This window comes from Sturnus vulgaris, chromosome 5 (genome assembly GCF_052056855.1).
Source record: "Sturnus vulgaris isolate bStuVul1 chromosome 5, bStuVul1.hap1, whole genome shotgun sequence".
NCBI lineage: Eukaryota > Metazoa > Chordata > Aves > Passeriformes > Sturnidae > Sturnus > Sturnus vulgaris.
In genome coordinates this window covers 53,276,200-53,292,558 of record NC_142247.1, presented here as the reverse complement: position 1 = coordinate 53,292,558, position 16,359 = coordinate 53,276,200, and the positions used below count along the sequence as shown (strand labels likewise).

At 40.9% G+C, this 16,359-nt stretch overlaps 1 protein-coding gene across 1 annotated transcript in view; it reads left to right on the top strand.

Moving 5' to 3' along the window:
- WASL (WASP like actin nucleation promoting factor) overlaps nt 1-5,896 on the top strand; it is a 50,529-nt gene extending 44,633 nt beyond the window's left edge. Inside the window, exons 9-11 of the mRNA XM_014877731.2 lie at nt 1-521; nt 1,616-1,724; nt 3,138-5,896. Coding sequence (XP_014733217.1) covers nt 1-521; nt 1,616-1,724; nt 3,138-3,199 — 692 coding nt within the window. The 3' untranslated portion in view covers nt 3,200-5,896. The remainder of the gene's footprint in view (nt 522-1,615; nt 1,725-3,137) is intronic.
- Nucleotides 5,897-16,359: the final 10,463 nt, after the last annotated feature.

Sequence of the window (16,359 nt, the reverse complement as noted above, 5' to 3'; positions counted from 1 at the left end):
CTCCACCTCCACCACCGCCGTGCAGAGGAGGACCCCCTCCACCTCCACCTCCCCCTCTCCATAGCTCGGGCCCTCCTCCTCCCCCTGCTAGGGGCCGAGGGGCCCCACCTCCACCTCCTTCAAGAGCTCCCACAGCGGCACCTCCACCCCCACCTCCATCTAGACCTGGTGCAGCAGTGCCCCCGCCTCCTCCCAACCGGATGTATCCTCCGCCACCACCAGTGCATTCCTCATCTGCACCATCCGGCCCTCCTCCGCCCCCACCGCCACCAGCAAGTGGGTCAGCTGTTCCTCCACCCCCTCCGCCTCCTCCGCCCCCTCCTGGTCCTCCTCCACCACCAGGCCTTCCTTCAGAGCCTGATCACCAGCTTCCAGTTCCTGCGGGAAACAAAGCAGCACTCTTGGATCAAATCAGAGAAGGAGCTCAGTTAAAGAAGGTAGAACAGAACAGCCGACCGGTGTCCTGCTCAGGAAGAGATGCACTGCTAGACCAGATACGACAGGGTATACAGTTGAAATCTGTGAGTAAAAACTGTTTCTAATCCTGCTCCCCTTGGGACTTGCAAATGCAGTGTGAACAGTAAAATGAGGCTCTGCTTTGGGGGCTGGACTGTAAGTTTTAGTGTCGGAAGCAATGACTAAACAGTAGTACTGAGAAAATGCAAAGTACACACATTTGCTACAGATGAGTCGTGGTGCATGAAACTACCCTTTCAAACTCATTTCTTGCTTTTGAGTAAAATCCATAAATCCTACAATGATGATGCCATAGTATCATGGCTGTACAGAACTTTTGCAAGAATTATGAAAGATTGCTGCTTTCCTCACTGATCAGTGAAATAATCTAAACTGCAGAGGATGAGTTTAGGAGTAATGGTAGTGGAAGGCAAACACTAGATTTATTAGTTTGTTTCTATTTTCATCTTAAAACGGATCCGTGTTCTGCAAATACTGAGGCTTGTAAGAAGGTGGCTGCCTGTCCTGTGTTTCAACAAGTGTTCCCCATAAGAGATGCCATAGCTGTCCTTGCTGCAGCACAGGCTATTACTGTTTCTCATTGATGCCACTGATTATCTTAAAAGTAATTTCTTAAAAACTATTTTGCATGTTGGTGCTTATTTTTTGGCACTCCTCTGCACTCAAGGCTTCTTCTGTAAAAAGTGTAAGGGTGTGTTCATATTTATTTGCCATTAGAGGTAGGCATTATCAAAGTTAATTACTTCAGAAGGGATTATCAGCCCAAAGCAGTCCCAGTTTACAAAACCAAACAATGAAAAATATTTTGTGGTATATACCTAAGATAAAATAAATAATGGTTATGCAGCCGTATAAGTCATACCTATACAACCATATTAAGAAACTTTCCTTTAGATGAGTGCTCACTTCATTAGAGCTGAAATATTTAACCTTGGGTATGGCTAACAACAATTCTGTTACGTGGTAAAAAATTTGACTGTTTTTAATAAAGATTTTGCAGTTTGAGCTAAAGGAACAAGCTGTTCACACTTTCTTCTAGTGGAAAATAAACTCGTTAATCGTACAAAGAAGTTTTTCTCAAAATACAGAAGTTCTGTTTTGCTAATTGCATCTTTCTATTGTAACCTTTTTTTCCAAGGTATCTGATGGTCAGGAGAGTGCACCGCCTACACCTGCACCCACCTCAGGAATTGTGGGTGCGTTAATGGAAGTTATGCAGAAAAGGAGCAAAGCCATTCATTCTTCAGGTGTGTCTGATGGAATTTTTCTGACCTCACAATGTCAGGTTTTCAAGAGTTAACACTTCTATGTATCGTAAAATGCTCCTGGAGGAAAGCATGGATTCCATCATACAGTGCAGGGCAGAATGCTCTTGACAGTGCCCCGGCGATGGGTTGAATGGTTCCTTCATGCTCCTTTGAATTACTGGGGTGTAGCAATTTGCAGTAACCCTCAACTAAGTTTCTAAGCAAGGTTAATATCCTTGCAAACGTTTTTTTGTTGTTGTTGCAACTGACTTGTTTTTATTTACTAGCTGTCTGATGAAATAAGTTGTCAAAATATTTTGGAAGAAAGTTTTTGATGCTTTCTGTTTGTTGACCCTAAATCTCTTGCCAGTGTTCAGCTCCTGTGCTGTGGCTTCGGGTGAGCTTTGGCTGCCACCTCCTGGATGAGGAGCAGATATTCAATGTTACTTGACTAGGCTTCTACCAGGACTGAATCAACTTTCCGTGCTTAAATGCTGGGAAAAATTAGGGCTGCAAGAGGATTTGCATTTCTCAAATACCAGCTTGTAATAAATGTAGTTCGGTATCTGCAATGCAGCTGTTTGGTTACTTCTGTTTAGGCTTTGATACCTTTCTGGAGCTTGCCTTGATATCCGAACAGGGTGTGCAGTCTGCAGAGCATTTGACCAAGTGCAGTATGGTTTGTTGATGTGCTGCCCTATGTAGTAACTGCCAATTTTGGTACTTCATATAAATTAAATACCTGAAGGGAGCTAAATGCAGTGTTTTCCTATGCGAAGGAAATGCTCTTGTCCAACAAATAAGTAGTTTAATTTTAACAGGCTACATTTTTTAAGGTATGATGCATATTAAAAAAGTGGAAGGCAGAATAAAGTCAACAAGCATTGACTTTGAAGTTGAAGTTCATTACACAGCTTTGAGTATTCCAGTATCCACGATGGTCTTTAGCTCACCAGACTTTTTTTGGGGGGCTGGTTTTTTTATCTGCTGTAAAGTAAACATGGTCCATTATATAGTAAACCTGGGGAAGCAGTTCTTACATTCCAGAAATTAATCTGTTCCTGAAGTTTAACACCCAGTCTGGAGCAAGCTGGCAAATTGCACATTCTTAAAGAAAGAGTAATAAATCGTAACTGTTAAACAAAAGCTTCTGATTCTTTTTCTCTAGAACAAAACACATTTTTCCTACCTGAGGAAAAGAGTGAGAAAATAAACAAATTAGATATAACTTCCAGCTCTTAACTATCTGAACTGGATATCATGTCTAGCAATCTTAAAATAGTTTTACTAAATGTGTTGTCATGACTACCTTGAACTGATCATTCTTTTTTCAGAAAATTATGATAGAAATCAGTAATACTTTTGTCATGTTAATTCTGTCCATGCAAGTGACTTGCTTTTCCTATCTTACAGATGAAGATGAGGATGAAGACGATGAAGAAGACTTTGAGGATGATGACGAATGGGATGATTGATCATATATTATTATATATATTTTTTAAGGTGAATGATATACTAAACACTGCTTTCTGTCTATGGATTCTGTAAAATTATCATGTAAATGTTCTACCAATTTGCTGTATATTTTTGTTGCCTTTTGCTTTTTTATTAATCTGTGCAATACCTCATTTAATCTGTAAAGGTTTGTCATAATCCTCTACAAAGCTACTCCCTGATAATGTGTGCAAGTTTACACCTGGATGATCATGTACATGTGAATACTTTCCATTCCATCAATAAGGGAGTTTAAATGTAATATGTGAGACTGACAAAAACCTTAATGTAATTTAGTTATAATGCAAGAAGGAAAACACTATTTTCATATCCTACTTTTTCTGTATCTAAATTTTCTTATTAAAGCCTAGTATAGCACTATGTTCTTTAAGTGATGCAGCTCTTAGTTTATTTAGCCCCTTGATTTCAAATGCAATGCTATATGAATGTTGAGACTGTTTATACTATTGCATGGTTTCAAATACATCAAAACATTGCAGTTCAAATCTTAGCAGTATGCTTTACATAACACAAAAGCACTACAGAAATGCACAGCTGGTTGTGAAAATTACCTTGCCCTAACTATATAGTATTGACTGCTATTGAACAGCAGTAGTAATTAAATTCTTCAACTGGGGACCTCTATCTGAAGTTAAACAGGGTGGCTCTATATTGTCATAGTGGTAAAGGCAACTTTGATGCAGACAAGTTCAACTTCGGGTCAGCTTGTTTTGTTTTGGGGAGGGTTTCTGGGGGATTTTTGAGGGGTTGGGTTTTGTTGGTTGGTTGTGGGTTTTTTTGTTTTGGGAGAGGGGTTTTGTTTGTTTTTTTTCTTCCCTGCTCTTACTTTCAGAATGAAGATATCTAAATTACTGAGGGCTGCATTTTTTGTGGTTTTTAGGCTGAAGGGCTGCATTTAAGGCTTGCTTCAATAGCATTTAATTATTTTTTAAAATCTGTAGGACATTTGTGTACTAATAAACACAAGTGGTATTACTTTGCAGTCTTTGCTTTATGGTACACAGCAGATGCTGAAACACCAATCCTACATCCTGTAGGTTGGAAAGTCATTAACTCAGAATTGCACAGTTTGGATAAGTACTGAACTTCATGGCAGTATTTTGTCTTCATATGTTGGCTTTAAGACCAAGAGTTGTGATGAGGATCAAGAACCTGATTCACAAGAATAGTATTTGAATAGGTGGACAGAAAATGGGATTTTGATTTCATAGCTTGCACATTTATATACATTGTACTTTGTAGTGCAGTAAACATTGGCACATCTGCCTATTATGAAATGCTAATCTATGCTACGTGGGTATTTAATATCTGCAGCATTAATTACTGTACTTACTGTAATTTTCAGGTAAAAAGTCTTTTTAAAACCACATTATCTGACACACAATGTTTAGTTGTCAGTTACATCTGGAGTGTAGTTAATACATAGCGTCCTGGGTCTTTGACTGTAGTCAGGGTATCAAACAAAATTTAAGTTATCAGAGAAGTATTGACTGAAACCCAGTGTTGACCTGATCTTGACAGGCTGGACCTGCATGATACGGCTTGGATTTCTAACCCAGTTATAACCTAGTCTTTAGCAAATTAATTTAGTTGTAGGAGGAGAAAAAGTTGCGGAAAAGTAGTGGGAGTGGTAAGGTGGTAGTTAACTTATTCAGAGGATGCTAACTTCCTTCCAAGAGTAATTTAAGCACATAACTTGAGAAAAAAAAATTGCCAAGTGGTCTCACTTTCTTGCAGTAATTTTTGCATTGGCCTCCACTGCTGGAAACACTTCCTGCTAGCTTTGCTGCTATAATGGCTTGAGCTTTTGATCAAGTGCAAGTGCAGCCTAGTGTAGCTAATGGCAGTGGAGTTAACAACTTGTGTACTAAGAAAATATTTGTATGGCTTTCATATAACTTCTGGCACTGCACTCTTATTTTTATTGCGTATAGGGCATTTTAAAATTAAGCAGATGAGGCCTAGAGGTTTTCCTAACATGAGGTTTTCCTTACTTACGAGATATGTTTAGCTGTTATGTTCCCAGAATTGGAATTTCTGTAATATAGTTAATGATTAAGCATCACAGTTCATTAATCAAATTTCTCTTCTGGATTTTGGGAACTCTGAAGTTGCATTATTGAATAAAACTTTGATTTGTAGATACTGGCCAAAGAAAGTTTTTGGGTTTTCCATTTCTTCATACAAAAAATACAGTCACACCTGTGGTGTCCAGGTTAATATTTACTTTAAAGTAGTGTTTGTTCATTATAAATTTCAGGCATACAGACTGCGATGGCAGTTAAGTTAGTCATAGCTGCATGCTTCACAGCACTCTGCCACTTGCACTCCGAGCTGAAGCTAGCATTTCATGATACTGGTGCATTGTTGCTAAACATTGTAATGAAGGCCTCTTATATATTCTGGTTAATTGACTGTCCAGATAGCCTTAGCAATTAACAAACTAGCATGAGGCTTTTGTATCTCAACACTCTATGTGCATAGACAATATCAGCTAGCCACTTGTACGTATGAAATACATAAGAACTTCTCAATCATTCAGTTTTCCATTTATCAAACTGAAATTTTTAGTATGTGAATTTTTGAAATGTACAGTGAATAGGATGTTGCACTGGTGGCAATTCATCATGAAGCATAATAAAATTAATTTGACCCAACTAGTGTAAAACTGTGTGGTTTTTAAGTGCTGATTGCGGCACATGTTTTAAAATAGATCTGTAGATTGATTACACACTTTAAAAGTGACTTTGGTCACCTGGCCAAGTTCACAAAGCAGTAAATAGCCACTGTCAAATCACAGTAGTTTCACGTCTCTGGAAAGTTGGATTGTGCTGTTGAGTAAACACAATGAGTAAGAATGTGACACCCCGTCCTCCTGGCAGATCTCACCGCTGCTAAGCAGCTTCCTTGGAAACAGCTACTGGCTGCAGGCAAGTGCAGTAAATCAGCAACATTTCAAGGTCAAACAAACATGGGATCATTCATAAACATTCTAGAAGACGTTCTAAATAATTAATTGCTGTCAGTGAATGTTCTAACTCAGCCTGGATTATACAGATGTAAATCTTCATCCTTCATGTTACAGTGTTTGAGTTCAGGATACTTCAGAAGTTTGCTTCACTCTGCTAAAGCATCTGTAAAGTCCAGCATTTCAAACTGTTAACCTCAGAACAAAGTGTACACCACTTTGTAAGCACCAGGTTAGTGCTTATCTGATTTCTAGGCCTTAAGTGCAAGGCAAAGTTGGGCTCGTTAACTGCAAGATAAGCTGCGGTATATAATCATTTCCTTTCCATTTCATAAGCAGAAGGTTAAAATATGCTTTTGAAAGAAGGTTTTTTTTTAATTTGACAGTGGTTACTTTCCCAAGTAAGATTCTTGTAAAGAGGAAAAAGGAGGAAAGATCCTATTGCTTTTAAGACTGTTAGCAGTCCACTGCAGCAGCCTTTATCTAATCATTAGAGGAATTCTTGGTCTAATTAAAGTTCCTGAAGCTTAAGTACAGTGATAAGCAGCTTTATTTATAGAAAAGTGAAAATAGTTTAGGGAAGCTTAGAAGATACTCAGCCTTTGTCTCTCAAAGGACCAGTGTTATCCTCTAGCACTGCAGTAGGGACTCCTGTTGCTATGTATTTGTTTACTGCCTGGAATTTTCTTGTGAATGAGAAGATTGAAAGGATGGACTAGTAAGAACTAGAATGTGAGCTGGGGAGGTTTAGTATCTGTGTTTTAACCACACTGTGAGTGACTCTAGCCTGACACATCTAAGACAGTCTTTGAAAATTTGAGGATGTTTATCCAGTTGAGAAGGAGCCTTTTTGGTTTGGTTTTTTTAATTGCCAAATTTCTATGGATTGTCTGCTATATTGTGCTTGAAAAAAATAGACCATTGATTGTTTGAAATCACAGTTTTGAAAACAATTCAGATACACGTTGAGAAATAGAATCATTGCCCAAATAAAATTAGTGGGATGTTTTTCTGACAAATTTTATGCTGAATTTTAGGTGTAAGCTGCTAAAATGAATTAGACTAGTAATTTATCAGTTACTCAAAATTTTCTCTAACATACTTTTAGTACTTTTACTGCAGGACTTGCCCATCTATAAACAGTGCCTAAAATTAGGAAGTTTTATATGTTACCTTTATTGTGGGGTTGTTTGGCTTTTTTATCTATTAGTATCAACAAATATACTTTAAGGCCTTTTTTCTTATGCTCTAAAGGGTTTTTTGAGTCTCTCTGGAGTGAAATTCTTGAGCTATTACTTCATGTGCATGCTTTTTCCTCCCTGAAGCTTAATCATCTTGAGTTTGGTTACTTGTGCAGTATGAATTCTAGATTTATTACTTAAGGATTAGATGAGGGAGTGCAAGTTTTGCTTAAAAAAATAACCGTTACCAGCATTATATTTTTGTATGTACAACTTTGGGAACACAATGAAATCTGATGTTTAAAGCTTAAGAAATAGGATAATGGTTGTATCATATATCAGACAAAGTATTTTGCTTAAATGACATTGGCAGGAGCACAGAATTGGGAATTGGCTCTTCTGGACATTGATGCCAATACCAGGGAACTGCTGGAGCATCTGAGCTGGATTTTGTTGGTAGATGGGTCATTCCCAGATGTTGGGGATACAAGGAGCACAGAATGACAAACTGTTGAGAAGCTTGCACATTTTCTGTTCTCTTTCTTTTCTGGATAATCCTACAGCGTAGTAGTCCTTTGGACAAAAACAGTGCTTATTTAATAATCAAGAGAAGAAATAATCCTCAGAATGTAGTCATTCCAGAGTTATGGCTCTCCAGCTGTCAGCAGAGAATCTGTCTTTATTTTTAAGTTCAAAATGAAATGGAAAAAGCAGACTACTCTCAAAACATGTTTTCTGTGGTTCATCTCCTGTATATGAAAGTGAAAGGTCTATGGTTAAAGCAGGAATCTGCTAGTTAATAGTAGTCCTTTTCACCTGTAGTAGCTTCTAGTATCTAATCCCTAGAGAATGTGTTACTGAAACTCACTTGCTGTCTCTGAGACAGGTAAGAAGTGTAGGAGTTTTTGGAGAGCAAGTCTCTCTGCTGTCACACTGTGTTCACAGTGCTCAGGCCTGCAGCTGACAGAAGAAAAAGAGTATGAAATCATTCTGTAATGGTAAAGGATCCCTTTTATGCTGTAGTATCTTCTATGCTTGCCTTAGAGGAGCTGGGATACTCTTGTGACTCATACTACACTAATGTCCTGCTTGGATAACTCGGATGTTATCACATCTCAGTGCTTGCTTACTACTTGACCATTCTTGTCTTCACTAAAAATGCCCCTAAACCTCCTGGTAGAAATACAGTTAGCACAAATACCTTCAGCAGCTTACAACGCACAGCTGTTTAACACATTTCAAGGGAACAGAAGTTGTCCTTATATGAATTCCTCTTTGGGAAAAAAATGGTCTTAGTTATGTACCAAGGTGAAGAAAAATAGTGATCCTAAATGACCAGTTGGGAAGACACTGTGCTGCTTGCTCTCATTGAGCACTGTGAGAGGTAGATGGCTGGTTAAACGATAGGACTAATTCAAGAAGCATTTTTCAAGGAATCAACCCAACATAAGATCACTGCTGGCATAGAAAACAATAAAATACTACAGTCTTTCTTTGGTACTGGGCGCATTGCCTGGTTCACTGTGTGTGCTCACTCTCCTGGCTACAAACCTCAGGAAACCGTGCACACCTTGGGCAGCAACTAGTCAGGCTGATCATCATCATTCCAACATTTTATGTATAGGACATGCATCCTCAGTCAAGCTGCCTGTCCAGTCTCGAGAGGATACCTGGACTGGGAATGAGCTCAGAGCAGATTCCTTGTACTTTGTGCCCTGGATGATAGGTTTTACCTGAGTTACCTTCAGCTCCGCTGCAGTGGGGAGGATTTGGTGAGACCTATGTATTCTGCCAAGCGGAAGTGAATTGTCACAGCGTTACTTGGAGACAAGGTTTTGTTTTCTGAAAGGCTGTAATTTCAACCTCTTGACTGAAATCAAATACTGTGGTAGATCAAGTTGTTAGTTGTATCCCATGTGTTTTCAGTCAGAACAGCCATTCTGTTGGCCCTAAAATCCTCAAGAACACTGATGCAATATGAAGTCATTACAGTATGAAATCATTACAGATCTTTGTAGTTCCTGACTTTCCACCAAAACTAGACTGTATGCTTCCTCCTGTCCTTTCCCAAGTAATTTTCAGTGCTAAGCCTCTTAACCTTTGGCCCATTCTTCAAATATTCCTTCTTTGCCTAGATAGAACTAGTGCCTTCTGAAAGACAGAGAAAAATCAAGCTATCTGTACATTTGCTGTCTTGTTCATTCTTTCCCGTGAAAAGAATTCAAGTTGTTAGCAGGAGGACGGAGCCCTGAGTGAAACTGCTGCTCTATGTGACAGAAGCATCTTATCTAACCTCAAGCAGGCTTTGTTGGTGCTCTTTTGAAGGTGACCCCAAAGAGTCACCAAGCCATCAGGGCAGGTTGCCTGCACAGAGTATCTCAGTGGCGTGTACAGGAAGTACAGAGAACAGCGCAGGGGTTTTGTCCCATACACCAGGGCCCAGCGTTCAGGAGGGGTAGCTGTGCTCTCAGAAACATGTGATGTGTAACTGAGCAATCAGGGATGCAGCACAAAGCATAATCCTGCATTTGTCTGACTCAGTCACTCTTCTGACCCTTACTTATCTGCACCCACTGTAATGAGCATATAGGCACTGTGCAGGTGCCATCTTGGACTTCAGACACTTAGATGCAGGTGTTTTAACTGAAACCAAATCTGTCTTGCCCTGTGCCTCAGTTGCTCATTTGTCTAATGGTACTCACAGCACAATGCATATAAATACACCTAGTTCAGACAAGGACTGCAGTCCAGACATGTGACACTTGAAATATTTTTACATGCTATTTGCCCTGTTCAAATTTAGTAATCTCAGTTCTCAGAACAAAAGCATTAGGTAAGACTTCTTCATTTCTACAAGGCCCGGTTTTCAGAATTAGTAGCCATTTTTAAGCTCTCAAAATGAAAATCAAAACAACATGAATCATGTCTCTAGAACAGTTAATCTAAGCAGTTTTATTAGTTGTGTGTGCAAATATTGGGACATGCTCTAGTGTTGCATCAAATAGGTTTTCAATTTAATATTTTGGAAACCTCGCCACAGCATGCAGTTCCCCATGGATTTAGTTTTAATCAACTAAAAATGTTTTAATACACTATGTGAAAGACATGAAGTTTGGGACCTACAGACTAGTTGCTAATCCCTGGTTCACAAGCCAGGTTTGCAGCACAGCTCCCATCAGGAGCACCTCACTGTGAGTGACAGTGTCAGAAGCTTAACTGATCCCGAACAGGGAGTCCTGCAGCAGTGTGTGGGCAGCCCTATCGTATGGCTGTGCCCAGGGCTGCACAAGGCTGCCTCCCTGCCTGCCCACTGACAGCCACACATTCTTCCCCAAACATGTGAAAAGCCATCATGGCCATGATTCATTTTAAAATCACCAGAGTCGTTGCTTCTCTGGCTGCCTATAGGCCTGCAAGGTCAAAGGTGCAGCAGTGCTGCTGCCCTGCTTTCAGAAAGTGCAGCAACCTTGGAAGATTTGAAGTACAGGAGGCATTCTGTTTATGGCTTAGATTTACTGCAGCTCTGTGTGCACTGGCTTGTGCTGGTTTCACCTTACTGCCTCGTTTGTCTCTGTTTGAAAGGGGCCATCCTGTTTTCATCGGGGTGCACGTTAGAGCTCTGACTTTGCTGGAGGAAAGGCAGCCAGTAGCTTTGAAGCGTGTGATAATATTTTTGCTGATGGATGATAGTCACACTATATTTCTCAGCCTCTTGGATCATCATGGGACTTTAGGGGAAATTGTGACAGGATGTGGTTGAAGGCAGATAGATTTACTTTCCTCCATTAAATTTCTTTTACAATTTGCACTTGATAACTACTACAGCCATAAGGTAAAAATGTGTCAGCTATTTCACCTGAACAACATGATCCATGCTTACTTAAAAAAATTTTGGGCTTGCCATACATTTTTAGATTCCAGATAAGATTTTATTAATCTTTGTGTATAATTTTCAGTGAACAGCTGTACTATCAACATGGAGGCAGAGAAGGCTTCTAAGAAACACAAGGGCGAGCAATCTCTTTAAATCTGACCTTCTGTTTTATTACTGTCAAGACAGGTGCTTATTTAGCAGCATCTATTTTGTCCCAATAAAGAAGGAAAAAAGAAACAAAACATTTGTCCTTTCTGTTGCTAATTTGAGTGAAACTGGCAAAATATTTCTGCCCTACACAATTCCTTAAGGTCTTGCTGAGCAGAAGCTCATAGAGGTACTAACACCAAATTTTTTCACTTAGTTTCAATATTGGTTGTTCTGTGCGTGCACGTGCATGCTGTTGGGATCTCCTGGAAACAGCCAGATTGGGAGCTCTGCAGCAGCAAGTGCAGAGGTACAGTTGTACTTCCTAGCAATAGTCTCAGTCCCAGAGAACAGTATGTGTTTAATTGGTATGATACTTCAACCACAGGAATAGAGCTATTAGTCTGCAGAGATTGAGTCCCTGTAGAATTAGTTTTCATAATGCCACTGAGCAGCTCTCCTGTGCCATAGCTACTTGCTGGGGACTCATGCTATGAGGTAGTCTCTGCATTTCATCACTGTTTCTCCTCTGAAGTGTATGCTAGCTCCTCAATCATCAAAACTTTTTGGTTTTTATACATCTTAACACAGGAATGAACATTCACTGGTTACAGATTACATGACTTTTTTCATTAATACTGAAACTCCTATTTCCAAGTTATAGCTCTTGTTCTCATGCTAATTCGTCTGCATGCACAGTTCTTCCCTCTATTTGAGTAGGGTTCATTTTGAGTAGGTGGTTAATGGGTTGGTGGTCAGGATCTCCCACTGCTGGAATTACCTTTCCCCCAGTTACTGCACCATTCTGCTGACTTCACTCCTGGTGGCTCTTGTCCAAACAGCCCATTCAGCTTGGGACTCTTTCCCTTTCCCTTAAAAGATTAGCCAAGCACACAATGTTCACAATGCAATTGCTTAATCATAACTGTCCAGCTCTAGCTACTGATTAACAACAAAGAAATATTTCGGCTTATTCAAGTTTTGGGGGGCTCAGATCTTGAGGGGCTTGCTATCACAACCACAAGGACATGACCCTTTACCTGAAATACAGAAGGGGATGTGAATTGAGGGGTTGTGTGATATCTACTAGGAGAGAATATTCTTCTTCAGTAGTGAGACATAAGATGCAAAGATGTCTTATTTGTTTTGGTTCAGAGCCAGTGGGAAGGAAAAAGCAACTTGATGAAGCTTTGATTCAGACTGTCTTCAGGGTTAGGCTTGGCTTTTTCTTACCTCAGGTACTTTCATCTCCCATTACCTGAGCAATGCCAGATGAGGGTTAAAGAGGGGGAAGAAAAAGGTTGCAGGGTGTCTTGACAAAAATGTGGACTTCAACAGACAGATGTGAGGAAAGGATTGACACTGATGAGAGCCGCTGAGCCCAAGCTGATAACATTTGAATCGCACTGATTATGTCTCCAAGAGAGTTATTAAACAGACCAATGTCCCAAAGCAAACATGGAAAAAAATCAAGCTTTTTCTATGCAAAGCACTGCAATGAAGGGAAGGGTCAACAGAAGAAAATGGAAGGGATGGAGTATATTCTTCTGTAATTTTGAAAGTAATTGGAGGAATGGCAAGAGATATAGAAAGAAAAAAGAAAAACTCACTATAGTCATGCTTTTCTTGGTGCTGTGCAGCATGGAAGCCAAGCTGGTGAGAAAGCCCTTCAAGTGAAAAGTCAGATCACTGGCAGGATGGTGCTCACCTCTGCCCCACAGCAAGGTGATCCTTCACACACCCCTTGGGGGAAAGGCAAATAAAATCATAGAGTCATACAGCCTGAGCTGGAATGGACCTTAAAGATAATTTAGTTCCAACCCCCTGCCATGGACAGAGACACCTTGCAGTCGACCAGGTTTCTCAGAGCTCCATCCAACCTGGCCTTAAAGATTTCTAGAAATGGGGCATCCACAAATTCTCTGAGCAACCTATTTCACCACCATCACAGTAAAGAATCTCTTCCTAATATCTAATCTAAACCTGCTGTCTTTCAATTTGAAGGCATTGCCCTTTTCCTGTCACTATCTGATCTATAAAAGTCCCCTTCAACCTTCTTGTAGGCTCTCTTCAGGTACTGGAAGGGTGCAATTAGGTCACCCCAAAGCTGCCTTTTTTCCAGGCTGTACAATCCCATTTCTCTTAGCCTTTTCAAAGGCTCTTTCCTTTTCATAGGAAAGATGCTCATCCCTCTCATGAACTTGATGGCGTCCTCTGGACTCACTTCAGGGTAGATGTCCTTACTGTGCTGGGGTGTAACATCTTTTCTTCCTCATCTATTTGAATGCAGCCTTCCCCTCTGCAGCACAGTGTGAGCCCCTGCTCAAAAGCAGCTGTACAGATACCGTGAAGGAAATTCTACCAGCACTAGTTAGCTCAGTGTTTGCATTTTGAAGGATTATAATATGTCTGGTGTAAGAGGCAGGAGATCAGAGTAGAGCAAGAGCTTCAACAGAATTTCCAGACTAAATCCCTAATTTCACTTAGAAGCTAAGTGTAATTATGCAACTCCTGATTTGCCTTCAGGTCCCCAGCTGGTTTCAACTAAACCAGATGGTCTGCTTTTAAAGTATGATATTCTGTGTCAGAAATAACTACTTAAGCCCACTGCTTGCTTTTAGATGCTAGGAAGGGCCCTGGAAACTTCCCATGACCTCAGGACAGCAGGCAGAATGTTTTGCTGACAAATACTAAAACAAGGTGAACACATTTGAATCTTCTTTTTACAGATCATTGCAGCTCCCCCAGACCCAGCAAGAGGACTGAACAGCCCTGCAGTTTTCCACCTCATGGCTTGTTGAGGAACTGAGCAGTTTTACCATTTGCCCCAGAAGTAATGAACTCTCCAGAGTTCTTAATTTAAAATCCAATGAGAGAGACCCTGAATCTGCCCAAGAGATGCATTAACCTTGAATTTCAAAGAAGAAAATATCCTATAAACAAAGCTATAGTCAAATTGAAAATCTTTTGAGACCACTGCTCCATTTGGAGGTGGGGTTAAATATTTATTGTCTTGGAAAGAAGCTGATTTGGGAAGCGGGTATTTAAACATTCTTTGAAATATGACAGAGAGAAGTTCAGGTCTTTGCTTTGAGCCATCTCAGGCATGTGTCTCACCACAAGAGCAGCACTGGAGACCCAGAAATTCCACCCTGGAAGTGATGAATTGGCCCATTTCTGATGAAAGAACCTCTGCATCTATCACCCCATTGCCACTTTATCCCAGGTGGCACTGCTAGTGTCAATACAGGGATGAGACAGTATCAGACAATCAACAGGCAGAGCAAGTGATGGGAGAGCAGTCTTGGGTGATGCAGATCCCCAAAAGTGATAAGAACCCCACATTCCCAGTTATTCATCACCACACCTCCTCTGGGTGGAATAAAGCTGAGGAGAAATGCACTGGCTGACTGCTTCAGAATCAGTCTGCAGGTGGGACCACAGCTGGGTGAAGTGGGCAAGGAGCTGAAGGCTCTGAGGGTGTCTGGCTGAGGATCTGGTGCCCTCTGCATTGAACAGGTCTGCTCACCCTGCATTTAATTAATCATTAGAATGAGACACAGCAAGTTGCAGTATTGACATGCTATACAGTCACTTACAGATAAGGCTATTCATTGCCACTCTGAGGTAGTCAAATGATAGCTATCCAGTGTGAATGGTCCTCCATGTCCTGCATGGTTGATATTAATGACTTTAGTTTTCACCTAGGAACATGACAAAATACTAAGTAAGACTTTCCAATGGACATTGTTAAGGGAGACTAGAAGCTCCATCTACTATGTATTTTTAAGGGCCAGTTTGATTATGTTTACTGTTTTCTTGAAGCAAAGACCAGTCTGGAGGAGTTTCTATGCTCTGCAGACAGGAAGCTGACAAAACGTGCTCAGTGCCCTTGAGGTAACACCATGTCTTGTAACAGGGAGCTGTCAGAGCAGGATTAGGGCTCAGGATTGTCTGACACCCAGCTGTGAACTCAGTTTTCCATGTGACCTGTGGGATTCTTTGCAGTGGGAATTTGAGAGTGGGAGCCAGAGGCATGGTGGGGTTATTCAGCCTGCTCAGCTGTGCTGGGCTATCAACTATCAACATCTGTGACTGTAGTCACAAAAAGCTTAGGGGACTGATCCAGAAAAATTAAATCCAAGCTAAATCCATGCTACCCAATACTGTCCTCCCTCTGTTCCTAGCTGGAGGTTCCCAGCATCTCATTTGCACCAGCAATACAGCTCTGAAACTGCAGTGAGAGGTCTAGGGAAGCAAACTGGAACAGTCTTCCTTTTTGTTGGTTGATTTTTTTTCCTGCAGTGCACATCCTGAGCTTCAACATTGTCCTGGAGCTACACCAGCTTTTGTTGCACCTAAAATCCAACTACTAGGATGTTCGGAGTGATTGGATCTCAAATTGATTTTAGTCACTTTAAACTATAGCAGAGACTAAAAAGTTTAGCTCGTGAGTGGCTAGACAGAGGATAATCCTGGCATCGGATGACATACATAAATCTTGTCACAAGGGCTTGTGACACACCCAAACCCATGCTAAACTGGGATGAAAGGCAGGAGTATTTGCCCTGTCTGGGTGCTGTCTGTGCAGTCACAAACCTGGACTGGTGCTGGTGCCTGTCTCACCACACGCAATATGGGCAGAGTTTGCTTGTGCCTGCCCACCCTCCGCAGCTGAGACTGACCTGCCACAGTCCAGGAACATTGGTGAAGAGGAAAACAAAGGGCTGGAATTTGGCAGAAGTGATGAAGAGCACATGAAACCCGATCACTGGATCACTGTTGCCTTCCAACTTGTTTGTGAAACACAGCAACACATGCATGGGTCGCAGATTTAGAGAGCAGTAAGCTGAGACCAAGCAACAGGGGTGACCCCACACTGTGTACACATAAACACTTCCTTCAGGTGCCTGCAGAATTCACTGCTTTACTTGTAGCTCATTGACAGCC